At 37.7% G+C, this 17,271-nt stretch overlaps 1 protein-coding gene across 3 annotated transcripts in view; it reads right to left on the bottom strand.

The window, feature by feature from the left end:
* The window catches only part of ATAD2B (ATPase family, AAA domain containing 2B), a 121,481-nt gene continuing 104,615 nt past the window's right edge, over positions 406 to 17,271 (bottom strand). For 2 of the 3 annotated variants that reach the window (XM_021087781.1, XM_021087780.1), the window contains exons 23-28: positions 16,167 to 16,289; positions 12,802 to 12,939; positions 8,036 to 8,719; positions 5,232 to 5,359; positions 4,802 to 4,930; positions 406 to 1,290 (exon numbers count right to left, since the gene is read on the bottom strand). In XM_021087781.1, coding sequence (XP_020943440.1) covers positions 1,249 to 1,290; positions 4,802 to 4,930; positions 5,232 to 5,359; positions 8,036 to 8,719; positions 12,802 to 12,939; positions 16,167 to 16,289 — 1,244 coding nt within the window. In that variant the 3' untranslated portion in view covers positions 406 to 1,248. The remainder of the gene's footprint in view (positions 1,291 to 4,801; positions 4,931 to 5,231; positions 5,360 to 8,035; positions 8,720 to 12,801; positions 12,940 to 16,166; positions 16,290 to 17,271) is intronic. The other variant, XM_021087782.1, reaches the window with a different exon arrangement.

Raw genomic sequence — 17,271 nt, 5'->3', positions numbered from 1 at the left:
TCCAAAACAAGTTTCAATCAAAATGAATAGTTGTGAAGGTAAGCTTATGATAAGAGATTTAAAACATTAATACTGCTATTCAAGGACCATACCACAGCTCACTTAGAATTATGCATATAGAAAATGAATTTTATGGAGCTTCTGACAAATTCTTCTCTTTTCTGTCCATTTGGCAAGTCCTGGCTTTAAACCAAAACAGTAACAAGTTACTATACATGAAAATCATTCTTCTCTGGGAACTTACACATGAATAACTATTAAATTGCCATTGACAGAAGAAAACAGAATGTCGTGATCTATTTTCTGGCCATCATTGTCGTCAATACCAAAAAGTGTGTGTGTGTCTGTGTGTGCGTGTGTGTGTGTGTGTGCGCGCGCGCCTGCATTTTGGTGGACTGTGTGTTATTTTTTATTGTTGCTGTTTAATTCCATGTTTCTTAAACAGAAACACCAAAAGGAAAACTTACCATTTTAGCATATTATGTGGCTTAACAAGTGTCTTGATTGAGTTTTGAAAACAAGATAGGCATTTTATACCAAAACACTGGTTGCCTCTTAATGATACAGAGTATCAAAACTTATTTTCAAGGTTGTGACCAAAGAAAACATTCTATCTCATTTGCTACAAACAAGCCCATCCTTGTGTTTAGCCTTATCTTTCTCAAATGAATAAAAAGGCACATTAAAGGCAGTTCTAAAGAGCCTAATCTAATTTCATCCAGTTTCTTCAGTCTCCCACCAGAATATACCACAGCCGACTTTAAAACAGGCTTTAGTCCATTACCCAGAGGAAAAAATAAAAACAAATATGATAAAAGGGATAGAAAGGAGGGGGGGAAAATAGGTTGCCCACTGTTTAAACAATTCAACACAGTTAGAACTGCCCCATCCAGTTTCCTCCTGTTTGCTGGTCTGCTCCCTAAAAGAGAAGTCCCCAAAAGAGAGTGCACAAAAAGAGGAGCAGAAGTGAGCGCAGTTTCTGTAGCACCAAAATCTCCAATCTGTGGGGTTGTATTTTTTATTTGTGGAAAATACAACATGTTTCTGAAGTTCTGTTTGGTTCTTGTAGGCTGGTTGGTTTCAGGTACCTGAGACAATAGCACCAAATTCAACAGAGAGAAAGAATGAGCGAGAGAGCACTTTACACCAAGGCTCTGCACATAATTGGTGCAATTTGAAATTGAATGGCTCAGAAGACTGCTCTGTCAGGAGCAGATTGGAGAGGATAAACCACTCATCTTGAAAAGTTCATAGGAATGTCTCAAACATATGAACTGTTCTTTCCATCTCCTATAAGGGGGAAAAAAAGTGCATGTCATCTATTAAAGCAAAGACAAAAGGCATTACGGGAAAATTCACTTCAAATTAACTTTCTAGAGAAAAGAATTTTAGATACAAGATTAAGCTTTAAATACATTCCTGATTACAATACCTTAGCTACCGTGTAAGACTATCTGCCCTAGACACTTCTAAATGCCTACTTTAAATTTTTTTTGGGGGGCGGGGGGAGGCGCACTTGCAGCATACAGAAGTTCCTGGACCAAGGATTGAACCCACAACACAGCAGTGACTGGAGCCATAGCAGTGACAATGCTGGATCCTGAACCCACTGAGTCCCCTACTCATATTTTATATGTAGGCTGAGGATGATGCTAGTAGCATTCAATGAGTAATTATTACACCAGGTATTATACTAAGAAATTTATATACATATATATATATATAAAAGATTTGCCAGGTAATAAAAGGCAGAGTCAGGATTTGAATACAAGCAGCCTCACTCCAGAGCCTGTACCCTCCCTTATTCGTTATATTCAACTAATTCCCAAAGCAAAATGAAGGTATGCAGAATAGTAAAACTTGTACCCAAAGTAGAATGCACCCTGCTCCCAGTGCTCACTTCAGAGTTGAAATTAAAAAAAAAAAAAATCCATAAAGAGTCGATACTTTCACCACCATGAATGCCACTCACTGGTGATTCTGCTATAGATTCCTTCCCTCCTTAAACAGGGCCCCTGGATTGCAGGATTCCAAGACCCATACAGAAAGATATTTTAGGAATTCCCATTGTGGCTCAGCAGTAACGAACCTGACTAGCATCCATGAGGATGCAGGTTCAACTCCTGGCCCTGATCAGTGGGTTAAGGATCCAGTGTTGCTGTGGCTGTGGTATAGCCTGGCGGCTTCAGCTCTAATTAAAACCCTAGCCTGGGAACTTCCATATGCTGCATTGCTGGCCCTAAAAAAAAAAAAAAAAAAAAAAAACAAAGATGTTTCACAGCAGAAGAGTTTTCAATCCATTCAAGTTAATCAGATGTCAAGCATGTGAACAAAGAGGTTCTAGAATTTAAAGAAAGTCAAGAACTCTATCTCACAAATTATATTCAAATGCGCATATGTCAAACACATCTAAGATATTTGGTTTTTTCCTTTCCCTTTTTAAACACCTCCAAAGAAATTATATCCTACACCCTCTATAGAACTCCTAGGCCACACTAACAGATTATCACCTGATTGAAAAGTTCTTATAAATGATTAATTGAAATTATTCCTGATAAATGTTTCATCATATGTTAGTGAGTAGGAGAAAAGCCAAAATATACAATTCTATCCAAATTTTCAAATACATAGTTACACTTTTATACACACATTATGGGGAGTTCCATCGTGGTGCAGCAGAAACAAATCTGACTAGGAACCATGAAGTTGCGGGGTCAATCCCTGGAGTTGCTCAGTGGGTTAAGGATCCAGTGATGCTGTGAGCTGTGGTGTAGGTCACAGACAAGGCTTGGATCTGGCATTGCCATAGCTCTGGCATAGGCTGGCAGCTATAGCTCCGATTAGACCCCCTAGCCTGGGAACCTCCATATGCCACGGGTACAGCCCTAAAAAGACAAAAGACAAAAAAAATAAAATAAAAAAATATACACATGTTATATACATTTAGACATCTTTAAAGGCTGGAAGATATTCCAAAAGATTAATACTGATTAATTTCCTCTAGATGGTGGGATATCAGTAATGTGTTTATTTTTACATTTCCGCTTTCCTATTATTTCTATTTATTGTATAGGGACAGTATGGATTTGTAAAATTGTGACTCAAAAATTTGATTACAAAATAATTTTTATTTTTTTATTTTTTAGATCTTTTTTTTGTCTTTTTAAGGCCGTACCCTCGGCATATGGAGGTTCCCAGGCTAGGGGTCTGATTGGAGGTGTAGCCACCGGCCTCAGCACAGCCACAGCAACACTAGATCCAAGCCGTGTCTTTGACCTATGCCAGAGCTCATGGCAACGCCAGATCCTTAACCTGCTGAGTGAGGCCAGGGGTCAAACCCGCAACCTCATGGTTCCTAGTCGGATTCATGCTGTGCCACACTGGCAACTCCCAAAATAGCTTTTAAATGCTCTCTTGCTTTGATTCAAGTCCAATACAAGCATACCTCAGTAATACTGCAGGTTCAATTCCAGACAACCTCAATAAAGCAAATAAAATTAAGTCACACAAATTTTTTAGTTTCCCAGTGCACATGAAAGTTATGTTTACACTATAATGAGGACTATTAAATGTGCAATAGCATTATGTCCAAAGAACAATGTAAACTCCTTAACTTTAAAAAATAATTAATTGCCAAAAAAGGCTAACCATCATCTGAGCCTTTGGCGAAGTCATAATCTTTTTGCAGTAACATCAAAAATCACTAGTCACAGACTGCCATAACAAAAATAATGAGGAAGCTGAAATACTGCAAGAATCACCAAAATGTGACACAGAAACACAAAGTGAGCAAATGCTGCAGGAAAATGGCAGCAATGCCACGAATCTTCAATTTGTAAAAACCGCAATATCTGTAAAGCACAATAAAGCAGAGTGTGTCTGTATTCCTTACACACAAGTAAAATGATCACACCCTCTACACATAAATCTTTAGCATACTAGAAATGCTCCCTGAGAGCAGAGACGTGTTTTATTCATTTTTTGTATCCTGAATACCTAGCACAGTATTTGGAACTGTAGGTATGCAATAAATATTTAATAACTAAACCACCAGATAAGCAAACTAACAGGCAAATGAACAAAGGGAGTCTAATTAAGTCATTTAGCCATTTAGAAGGTAGGTGAGGGATTATATTTGTTCAGATGACCTCAAAAAAGAAGTGTGACTTAAAGATGTAAGTTATATGACTAGACACGTAAGCTTGTATTTATAAGAAACCTTCTTAGGGCCTAGAGTTGTATAGAAAGGAATGGATCACCTCTAAAGTGGTCTAAGCACAAAGACCACCACTCCTTCGTGTGGCTATTTCACAAGACTAGATCTAATTAAATGAGATGACTTTCAAGTTCTCTTCCAATCATTACTAGGGTGGCCAATAAGTCTCACTGCCCATGCCAACTCCTTTTCATCAGGAGTGGCTGCCTAGGAGGCAGCGGCAAACTAGACTGTGAGGCCACGCTCACTTTCAATAGGTCCAAGCGATGACACTTAATCTGTGATGTCAATAATTAGCAAGGGGGGAGAACTGTGACAAGCTATCCTGTGTATCTGCCAACCCAGGACCGTGAATTTCTGTGGTTTGATAAACAAGAAATCCCAGATTACTTCTTTCCTGAGACAAAACAGTACAGAGAGGACATCTTTATAACTCCTAATGATTCTTTTAATCTTAAATCTTCAAACCGCTCTTCAGTTACTTGGTGAAAGATATAAACTAAAATAACTTTTTTTTTCTTTTAGGGACATATTTGCACATAAAAGCAAATATCTGTTTATTCCACAGATGAACTAAGCACTTACCTCTACAAGTTGTGATTTGTCATAATCTTTACGGTGACGGTAGATGCATTGACTAAGAAGAGAATATAACCTCTCGAGTTGGTCAACTGCCAGGTTGTTGCTTTTATCTACCAACAAATCAAGCAATTTCTAAAAAAAATTAAAAGAAAAAGAATAAAATGAAGTTTGATTTCATTGCTGAAACTGAAACCACTCCATCCAAATGGCTAGGCAATAGACACAACATGCTATAGTGTAACAGTGACACCCAAGTTTAGAAGGGCTTAGTTTACTACCAAGACCCTTCTCATATTTCTAAACCCCTCAAAACATACAGACTCTTTTTCATTAGAAGCCCTAAAGTACTTATACTCCTGGGTTAAAGCAAGAGTATATCAAAACTAGTTTTATTTCCATTCATTTGAAACTGCCTGGGGAGAGCTAAGCTTACCTTCAATCTCTCATGATCAACTATAAGAGGTGGCACAGGCTCAGATGGCTCTTCTGGAACCAGCTCCAGGCTTGTTGTTTTCGCTTGCTCTAAAATTAACTTACGATATTTCTTTACTTTAGATGCACCTGCAATCAAGAAAAGAAAAATGCACTGCAGCAAATAAAAGTTAAGGAAAATTAGGCTTCAAAAATTACACACTCTTTTGCCCACAACAAATCCTTTTTGGAATAAGGGTATAATTCTTTAAATACTAAATGATTTTTTAAGGAGGATAAGAATAAGCAATCAAAGTTAAAGAGAACTAAACCACAATTATGAAAGCCAAGTCATACTAGAATATCATCTAATAAACATTACCTACTAGAAGGAAGATAAAAGCAATCTTCAGCTCTAAGCACTAACTTATGAACAGCCTTCACTCTCTGTATGATAATCATCATTTCAAAATTTGGAACTATCAGAACTAGGAGAAAGGAATCAACCTGGGAAAGCGCATACTAACAAAAATCTGAGGCAAATCTGTCTCATATCTGCCTCCCAATTCAAAACGTTTTCCTCAATATTGCCTGAAATTTCTTATTTTTCTGTTATACTGCCTAGAACTCTATTAGAAATCGACCTATGTTTCAATATTTTCTCTTTAAAACCCTATTAAAAATCCTTCCCTACTTTAGAGGTAATTAGAATAATTACTTTCCTCCCAACATGTACTGAAAGAACAACTGTTCAGGTGGCTGAGTATAATTTGACAGCATCAAGTACTCTGAGGGGTAGAGGGGAGGGAGGCCATTGAGCCCTGTGCTCCTCAGGCAGGAATACCCTTAAGAGGAGGCCAAGTGGCAGGAACACATGGACAAACTTGGATTGTTTCAGAATTTTACACAGGACCTGGCCCATGTTCAGGGACACTAAGGAGAACCTTCCTCCTCTCTCCCGCATCAATCCTCCTATTCCTAAGTCTGTCTTAATGGATAAACAAGGTCCTACTGTAGAGCACAAAGAACTATATTCAATACTCTGTGATCATAATGGAAAGGAATATGGAAAATAATATGTAAAACTGAATCACTCTGATGTACAGCAGAAATGAACACATTGTAAATCAACTATACTTTGATAAAATTTTAAAAAAAAATTCCTTCTCACCAATGCCTACTACATAGATAAATAATAAAAGAACCAAAATGTTGCCTTTTAAAAAATATACCATGGTATAGCAGATAAATTTTATATTTCAGACAGCCTTTAGAGTGAAAATCTTTATTTACAGTTCAATTACCATAGCCAGGAGTTTTGCTAAGACCATACTGATCTTCATTATTACATCCCTGGGCTTCTAGAAGCCAAAAATCGTGAATTAGGAACCACTACACTAGGTTACATTGCCCTGACAAGTTAGAAATGAAAACTCGAGGTAAAGCTTTTACGTAACTATCTTTAGAGCATTTAGATCACCAGTTCAACATAATACTCATTTAAACCTTTTGTGCAAGCTTACTAAAATCTCACAGTGAAGTAGCACAGAAAAGAACTCCTCCCCCTACCCGTTCTGCCTCATAACATGGATTTCTCCCTTTTTCCCATTCCATCTCATTTATTTCTTAGCTCTAGCTTCAATATATTTTTAAGTTCTGTCTATATGATAGCCCAGAATAAAAAATACTCTTAAAACTACTTTCTATTATTAAATATTGAAGGAAAATTCTCAACAGGCAGCATTTATGAAGTTTATAAAGAACGATCTCTCTTTATCCACTAGAAGAATTCTAAGACTTTGAATAATACTATCCTACTTTTTAATTCTACTACAAGTCTCAAAAAACTGGCATTAAAAAACTTTTCTCACATAGCCCAAATTCCAGGCTAACATTTACATTCCACACATTTAAAAAGCATGATACAATTTCAAGACAACCTGGTATAAGAAGAATGCCTGTTCAGGAATGAAATGTACGTTGGACAGGGTAGATTTCTAACACACCCTATCCCACTATAAACTAAAAATAGTTATAAACAACAAAGCAGGGCCAGAAACCCTCAACTCCCCCTTTCTGCCGCTTCTTAGAAGAATCGTATATCCAAAGGAAGTCAGGAGTGGCCAGAGGCTCTGACTCTGTGAGAATAAGGTAACTTTGACAGTGAAGATTCTGCTGCTTTCTTCTACCACTGGCCTTATAAAGTAATAGAGTCTCTTAGGCTAAACATCCCTCAGACTCAAATAATAATGACTGCCTGTATGAATATACCTTAGTAGGTAGTAAGAGAGGCAATTAATATACATGACTTATTTAATCCCTGCAATGACACCATTCTGTAGTTTAGAAGATGAAAAGACACAGGGTTGAAGAGTGTAAGTAATCAGCTCAGAGTCACATGACTGTAATGAACAGGAGTGGTAACTGGATGTGGGTCCATGACTCTACCACATCAACTGCTAGAGTATTAAGTCTTCTCTCGCCAACCACACCCTACCCCACCCCAAGAATCCTTCTGTTAGAAACCCATCTTAACACCTGTGGATTTACTCAGCTTTTAGTCATAAATCCATTAGGACAGGGATGATAATCAAGCAGGAAGCAGAAGGGTAAGCAGCCAGGAGAGCAAAGCATTCTGAACCATAAACCCCCTGAAACATTTGCCACAATTTTTTATGTACGTGTACACTTTTCTAGGGAAAGGGGTGAAAACTGCACCAGATGCTAATATTTATCAGCTATTGCTAGTGAGGACTAGACAAAATATGCACTTAATTAACTCTGGAGCTTAAACCTTCAGTAAAAACTTTAAAACATTAGCTCTACCTTCTTTATCCAGTTCTGCATCTTTAACCTCCACATCAGGGCCAGGTTCTAACTTCTCATTATTGCTACATTCCAGTGCCTCTAGTTTTTCAGGATCGTCTCCATGATGTTCATTTGAAGTTTCTGGTTTTTCTTTTGACTGGTCCTCCAGAAGACTCCTTTGTTCAGAACTACATTTATCTCCACTACCACAGAAAGAAACTACTTCAGCTTTGCCATTCTGACACTCCAGAACTGGTATTCCTTCAAAACTGTCAGTGGAGGCCTCACCATTTAGACAGCTTCCTTTAAGGAAAGGCTCTTTCCTAGATGTCTGTTCTGGATTTAGAGAACTGCTGCTGTTGATGAGTAGAGACTCATTTGAACTTTCCTCTTCAGTAGATGCAAAGTTCTCTTTTGTGCCCGCTCCACTGTTAAGCCTCTGCCCCTGGTCCATGTCCATGATGTCACACGATGATTCATCATTGGTCATAGAGAAGTCTCCAGTCTCTTCTCCATTTTCTTCATGGCAGTCAGTGCTTACCTCAAACTCTCCATTCTCTAGCAATTTCCTGTCCTCCATATGATTCTCATAGTCAGCAAATTTGGTGTCCTCTTCATCTTTTTTTAAGTTATTGACTTTCCTTTTCTTAATAATTCCTTTACCCCACTGTGATCGCCGCCTTGATTTTCTCCGAACTCGAACTATTTTGCAAAGAAGGAAAAAATATATGTAGACCTTGGAGTGCAATACTTGTTTTACAAATGTTTATTAAACAAAACCCATGAAGAAAGTAAACCCATACTATCATAACACACAAACAAAAACTACTTAGCTCTTGATATCCAAGCTGACTAATCCTCACAACTTAGGGATGAACTCTGAAGAATAAAAAAAAATTTTATTCCCTGTATGTTTACTCAGGACTCACTTTTCATTACTTCCCTACTTTCTACTTTATAGCTGTTCCTAATTCCTAACACGGGCAGGGGTGGGAGGGGCAAGCATACAATATACACATTTAGGGAATTACATTACTAGGCTGCCTGGAAGGTTTGGGGCAACAGCCCTGGATTTCCACCAGGAAGATGAATGCTTTGTCAGCAAGATTATCCAAAAGCTCTTAAACCATGAAAAGAAATTAAGGCATGATACAGAAATATGAAAACAGAATGGTTACAGGTATCCTTACAAAGAAACTTCTATTGACTCTCCTTCCAGAAGAAGAAATCACCCGCAGTAAGTATGATCATGGATAGAAGCTCTATGAATGTTAGATAGACAATTTGGTTAGCCAGCTGTTAGCCGCTTCTACCACAATTGGTTCATTTAGCAGGATCAATTTCCTGTAAAGTTGTTATTTGAAAATATGTAGAAACATTAAGCCCTTTGCTATCAAGGCAGCAACAACATTAATAAACACTGAAAATAAACATTTGGTCAGTTATGTGAAATGGGAGATCAATAAAAATTATGAGAACTATACTCTTAGATGCTAAAAACTATCATGAAGAGTTCCTCTTGTGGCTCAGGAGGTTCAGAACCCAACACAGTCCCTTGAAGATGTGGGTTCGATCCCTGGCCTTAGTGCGTTAGAGATCCAGCATTGCTGCAAGCTGTGGTGTAGGTCACAGATGCGGGTCAGACCCGATGTTGTCATGGCTGTGGTGTAGGTTGACAGCTGCAGCTCTGATTCAACCCCTAGCCTAGGAAATTCCATATGCAGCAGGTACAGCTGTAAGGAGAAAAAGAAAAAACAAAGCAAAACAAAAAACTATCATGAGCTTTATGAGTAAATAGCTGGTACTTCCAGGTAATGATGGACCCAGGAATCTTTAATTTCCCATATATGTATCAAAGGCAGCTGATTATTCAAATCAAGCCCATTGTCCCTTAAATAAGCAAAAAGCTAACTTTTATTTTACAATGTGGGACAATTGCACAAAGAAACTTAAATACAAAAGTTATTAAAGCAAACTAGTTAAGCTAGAGACCTCTCACTTCTGGTGTCTAAGACCAAATCCTAAATACTAGTTTACCAAAAGCCATCAGGGTAAAAATAACTCATTTTTTTCCGAAGGCTATAAAAGTAATGTCAAGTCTGGCTTAATTTAAAGAGATAATATGTATTTTTAATATGTCAATGTTGAAAAGCTTCCTGGGCAAAGACATTTTCAGAAGAAAATACAAATATGAGATGACTTCGTGTAGATTTAATCCAGTTTAAAAATTGCTTTTGAAAGACAAATAGAAATAGAATATGAGCTTATGATAACTCTCATTTCTTTATTCCAGCACTTAATATAAACTTGTGATCTATCAATAGTATATAGTATGTTTACATTTTTTTTCATCCTTCCATCTTTAATCCTTACTGAGTCTCTATAAAGAAACCAAAGTATTCACAAGAAACGGACAAATTTTGTTACAAATATTACTCCTTTCTTATCTAAAGATATATCTACTAAAGGTTTCTACAGTCATTTCCAAAATTCAAGTTATTTACCACTTAGCTCAAAATTTATTTTGCCTTCAGAACTGTACTATCATTACAATCATCTCTCCATTCCTTTTTCCCCTATTAATTTCTATTTTTACAATTAACACAGGGTAATTGGAGATGAAATTTCTATATCAATCTACTTTTAAAAGCACAAACTAAAGCGATGGACATTCATAAGTATTCCATTAACTATGTGAAAAACTAATCCAGGCTACATTAAAAATGAAAGAGAAGTATTCAGCTTGCTCTTTCTCTAAAAGGTAGGACTGTTAGGTTTTACTAACTGACAAGCCACTCCTGACATTGTATCCCTGCTTATTTTCCAATAACCAAAAGTACAAGAGGTTCCCCTTTTCTTTCCTCACTAAGCCATGGAACACTAGAGCAAGAGACTGGACCCTGCTCAATCAAGAGCCAGCTTAATTACTTGATATGTATTAGTAGCTTAAGCAAATGCTAGGAGACCTTCTTTTTTTTTTTTTTTTTTTTGTCTTTTTTGCTATTTCTTTGGGCTGCTCCCGTGGCATATGGAGGTTCCCAGGCTAGGTTCTAATCGGAGCTATAGCTGCCAGCCTACGCCAGAGCACAGCAACGTGGGATCCGAGCCGCGTCTGCAACCTACACCACAGCTCACGGCAACGCCGGATCGTTAACCCACTGAGCAAGGGCAGGGACCGAACCCGCAACCTCATGGTTCCTAGTCGGATTCGTTAACCACTGCACCATGACGGGAACTCCTAGGAGACCTTCTGAATCAAGTTTATTTCTAATGCTTTCATGCCAGCTAAGAACAAAGAGACTGTGCCCACTTGAAAGGAGGTCAAACTAGAGAGATCTCCCCTCTCCTTATGTAATCATTTCTAATGCTTGGTATGATTTTTCTAAAATAAGAGAAATTGATTACATAAGCTCCATGAGAATGGGGATTTTTGTTTTAGTCACTGCTGTACCTCCACAGCACCTGGCATGTGGTAGTATATTTTTATAGAACTAATCTGTAACACACCAATTTTTTTTCAGGAATGCTTCTTATGAAAAGTCCATTTAGAGGCACAATCTTTACAATCAATTTTTATAGCATCTCTGAGCTTGTTTCCAAAACTAAGACTTTAGAAAAGCAACTCTTCCTTAAGGACATTTAGATTTATGATTTAAGTAACTTAACGTAAAACACACAAATGATGAATCACATATGCCATCTACTGGTAAGAAAAAACAAAACCCATATTTGTAGATTAAAGTAACATTTTGAGACTTAAAGGAAATTTAAACTACTGGAAGCCAATATTCAATAAATTTAGTAAACATTTTTATCAGGTGCAGAGAAGGTTTAAATTATAGTACCGTGTTACATACCATGATCAAGGTATAACTAGGACAAATAGCCTAATCAGTTTCATGGAAATAAATGTACCATTAAGTCCTTCAAATTTTCTCACACATGAATGCCACTTGTCACAAAGAGAACAAAATTTTTAAAATGAGAATGATTCATTCATTCAAATTCAATGCCACTGCTGAAAGAACATATATGGCCATCTTTACAGATGGGACAAATTTTCTCACACATGAATGCCACTTGTCACAAAGAGAACAAAATTTTTAAAATGAGAATGATTCATTCATTCAAATTCAATGCCACTGCTGAAAGAACATATATGGCCATCTTTACAGATAGGACAAAATTACCATCTTTATATCAGAAGAACATACACCTTCCAAAGATGGCTATCTTTACTGAAACATAAGGATTACATTAAGAAGATGCTGTGTTTATTAACACTTGTCTTTCAGAAACTTTACATATCACCATGAATGGAGAAAAATGAGCAAAACCTAGAATACAATTTCCCTCTCTAAATATACCTCACTTAAAGAAGACTGTACAGATTTTTCTCAGAAAAATCAACTTCCCAGTTCAATTCAGTCACTTTCTTAAGCCAGAGTTTCCATTTCCCACCATATCGAGAACATTCTACTTAGCCTACAGCAAAGGGTTGGAAGTAGGGTGGATAAAAAGTCTTCTTGGCGCCACAACTCTAGCCCAAAACCAAAGTTTAAAACTGAAAACATTCAAATCTACAAATTTTCAAATATTCAATTACAAGAGCAAGTATTGAATGGAGATAGGAAAAAGCAAATAAGGTTAAAGAAACACATTCTGATTCAGCATCTTACCCCACAAGCTCTTGACAGTCCTTTGGTGTGTGCACCCAACTCCTAACACATCTGCCTCACTCACAGTCCTTCTCACTACTGGCTAACATGATCTCAAATACTCACATGCACACTTATTTGCAGAGCTGTGCCAGACATCCATTGGATTTCTTTGTTTGTGCCGAAATGCCTCTTCAACTCTCGTTTCTGTCTTTCGAGCTCCAGTACCATGAGGATTTATTTGTTCTGCTGTTACTGATAAGCCTGCAAGCAGAAGATAAGCAATACCTATTTAAATATTCCCAGCTACATAAATCAACAAGGTTAAAAAAAAAGTCTACAATATGGAACTGAGTTTTAAAGTCAATTAATTATACTCAGACAGTTTGTAATTCGCATGAAAATAGTCTCTTCTGTTTTAAGATGGGAAAGAAACTAGGTAGAAAATCATAAAAATAAAATGGTAGGCCATGCGTATTTATACTTAGTCCCCAAAATGCCCTGTCCTTACTCATTTTATTTTGCACAGGGATACATCTCACATTTTTATGATGGTGAGACAATAAGATTACATATTGTCTAAAAGTCATGATTTCTGCCATCTTAGAAAGTAGAAGCATTTATTGAGCCACTAAGCCCCATTAACATGAACTGTTTTTATCTGATATTAGCTGCCTGTCACACCAACTGTATAAGTTTGGTTTTCCTGCCTTGATCATAAAAGTAACCACTCCAATTCAATTTTCTTTACTAGACTTCATTTTTCTATTCAGCCCTTATACGCTAATGTTTCTAAGGGCTGTCTCTGGAATCCCTTTTCGTCTTACTCTCATCTACACCTTCCACCACAAGTATCATTCATGCCTTCAGCTTCTACTGGCATCATATAATTAATCTCAAATTACATCTTCAGTCTAAAAATCTCTTGAGATTCTGGTCCATATCAATTGCCTACTTGATATTGCCAACAGGATATCCTAAAGAAAGGTCAAATTACAGATAACTAGTTTATCTTTTCACACACACAAAATCTGTTCTTAAATATCCCCTCTCTCTACTGGTGGTATTAGCATCTACTAAGCCATTCAACCAAGTATATATGGCAGCCAATTTTGACTCTTTCTTTCCTTCACAATGTCTTCCACCCCTGCTGTATCTCTTTTATATTAATCCTACCCTCATTCACACTTCTCTAATCAAAACTTTTTTTCTTCCAACACCTTTTTTCCTCCAAACAGCTTTACTGAGGTACAATTTACATAACATAAAAATCACTCATTTTAAGTATACAATTAAAGGATTTTTTTTGTAAATTTACAGAGCTGTGCAATCACCACAGCAATTCAATTTTTAGGTTAACTGTTCCAGGCAATTACTAATCTACTTTTCCACTCTACAGACTTGCCTTTCGGGAGCATTTCATATAAATGGAATCATGCAATATGCGGTCTTTTGGTGACTGGCTTCTTTCACTTAGCATAATGTCTCTGAAGTTCATCTATGCTGTACCATGTATCAGAACCTCGTTCCTTTTTATAACTGAGCAGTACGCCATTGCACAATACACCCTGTTCTGCTCACTCATTTATTGGTTGGTGGATATCTGGGTTGTTTTCAGTTTTTAGCTGACGTGAATAATGCTGCTATAAACATTCATATACAAGTCTTTATATGGATATATGTTTTCATTTCTCTTGGGTGGATCTCTAGGAGTAGAATCACTGGGTTGTACGGTAAATGTTATGCTTAACTTTTTAGAAATTTGCCAAAATGTTTTCAAAGCTAGCTCCAAAAGCTTTTTAACTGGCCTCTCCTCTTCCTACCCTGCCACGTTGAGATCTTGCTATTTCCTGGTGTTGAAGCAATTTACCAATCCATGCTACTGCTTAAGATACTTCAATGGCTCCTACTGACTATGACAATTGTTCTCAAACTTTAGTGTACATAAAAAGCACTTAAATAGTTTGTTAAAGTGCAAATTTCTTGGCCTTACTGCTCTCAGAGAATCTAATTCACTAGTTCTAAGCTGATGTAGTAGCCCCACATATTTGAAAAACACTGACCTACAAGATAAAGTCCAAGCTTCTTAGCATGGCACTGATTCATTCAAATATTTATAGAAAGCCTATTGCATACCAGCGATAGTTCTTGGGACTGCAGCAGAGCTATGAATAAGACATTCACAGCACTGACATTGTAAATAAAGAGAGAGACAACAATAAAATGCCAAGTGCTATGGCGACCAGAGCCTATATTAGATTAGATGATCAGTGAAGGCCTCTCTAAAGAAGTAGAAGAAAAGCGACTCCATAACTTTGTCTTTGTCTTTTTAGGGCCACACCCACGGCATATGGAGGTTCCCAGGCTAGGGTCCAATTGGAGCTGCGGCTGCAAGCCTACACCACAGCCACAGCAACACCAGATCCTTAACCCACTGGGCAAGGCCAGGGATTGAACCCTCGTCTTCATGGATACTAGTCGGGCTCGTTAACCACCAAGCCACAAAGGGAACTCCTGCGATGTGACTCTGTAACTTTAAAGTTGAACTCGGCTCACCTCTTGAGCTCTATTTCTCACCATTCTGTACATCTTTAGCAAGACCAAATGGTTTGCAATTCATCTAATATAACACATTATTTCATGTCTCTGGGCTTTTATACACTGTGTGCTATGCTTGCAACATCTCCTCCTTCTCTGTCACTGCCTTCCCTTCCTCTACTCCGCTAGAGACAACACTCCTGTACGCACTCCCCAAACTCTGATCCAGATTGCTGAGTTTCCTACCAGGAGGTCTCTCCTTTGTGTTACAAACATGCTTCAATAAATGCATATACCACCTTGTACTTAATTTGACACTTCTCCCTCTCCTACCAAAGTGTGAATTTCTCAAGGACAGGATTATACATTGAATGAACAAACTACATTTACTAATTCTGTTTTTACATTAACAAAATTACACATAAATTTCAATAGTTTAAAAAAAAAGTATTCCTCAAAAAAATTTTAAGTACCAGTATTGGCTATAAACTGATGAAAATAAACCCTCTTTAAATACGAAGCCTACACAAATTCTTTAAGAATAGAGATCAAAAATTAACAAAGATATATTCCTAAAAAGAAATTTCACTAAGAGGCACCTTATCTCTATAATTTGCACTGTCACACTAAAACTGTCAGAGAAAGCAAAATTTTTAATTATCTTTGAGAATTTACATAACATATTTTAATATTAGAAATTAGGTAAAGGCTGGAAGTTCCCTTGTGTCATGGCAGGTTAAGGATCTGGCATTGTCCCTGCAACACCTCAGATCACTGCTGTGGTGGAGGTTCAATTCCTGGCCCAGGAACTTCCATATGCCATGGGCGTGGCCAAAAAAAAAAAGTAAAGGCTGTGCCTCAAAATACATTTTCATAATACCAGCAAATCTAATGAAATGTCACTCAATGATATACAATGACCTCTTGGTACCTGTAGCAAGTTCATAACTTACCTCTTTTTATTCTTGCTTCCTTAATTTCTTCACAGAGTTTATTAAATTCTGGATCCAATTCAGCTGCAATGATGGCATGTGCAGTGTCCTTCAGAGTACAAGCCCTGTGCCGAATTATTTTATCTGTTAAAAAAGTTGGTATACATTTATTATACATACAAATGAAATAACATTAACAAAGAGTATCTTTTTTTGTTTGTTTGTTTTGTTTTTGTTTTTTAACAAAGAGTATCTTAAAAAGAAAAGTAAAAGAACAAACATTTATTTGAAAGTATTTCCAGGAGTTCCCATCGTGGCTCAGTGGTTAACGAATCCAACTAGGAACCATGAGGTTGCGGGTTCGATCCCTGGCCTTGCTCAGGGGGTTAACAATCCGGCGTTGCTGTGAGCTGTGGTGTAGGTTGCAGACGCAGCTCAGATCCCGTGTTGCTGTGGCTGTGGCTTTGGCCAGTGGCTACAGCTCCAATTAGACCCCTAGGCCTGGGAACCTCCATATGCCACACGAGTGGCCCAAGAAATGGCAAAAAGACAAACAACAAAAAAAATAAATAAAAATAAAAAGTATTTCCAAACAGAAACAGACTTTGAAAACAAGCTTACAGTAACCAAAGGGGGAGAGTTGGGGAGAGGGATAGATTGGGGGTTTGGGACTGCATATGCACACTACAGTATATGGAATGGATGGTCAGTGGGGACCTGCTGTGTAGCACAGGGAACTCTACCCAATATTCTGTGATAACGTTACTTCAAAGATATAAGGCTTTATTTTATATTTTTTGAAAATAGAAGTGTCTGGGAGTTCCCGTCTTGGCTCAGTGGTTAACAAATCTGACTAGGAACCATGAGGTTGCGGGTTTGATCCCTGGCCTTGCTCAGTGGGTTAAGGATCTGGCGTTGCTGAGAGCTGTGGTGTAGGTTGCAGACGCGGCTCGGATCCCGCGTTGCTGTGGCTCTGACGTAGGCCGGTGGCTCCAGCTCTGATTCGACCTCTAGGCTGGGAACCTCCATATGCCGCGGGAGCGACCCAAATAGCAAAAAGACAAAAAACAAAAACAAAAACAAAAACAGTGCTCCCTATAGCTGTGCAACTGCAAGATATTAAAAG

This window comes from Sus scrofa, chromosome 3 (assembly GCF_000003025.6).
Source record: "Sus scrofa isolate TJ Tabasco breed Duroc chromosome 3, Sscrofa11.1, whole genome shotgun sequence".
Taxonomy (NCBI): domain Eukaryota; kingdom Metazoa; phylum Chordata; class Mammalia; order Artiodactyla; family Suidae; genus Sus; species Sus scrofa.
Note: the sequence above shows the minus strand (reverse complement) of the source record. Positions and strands in the feature narration are given on the sequence as shown.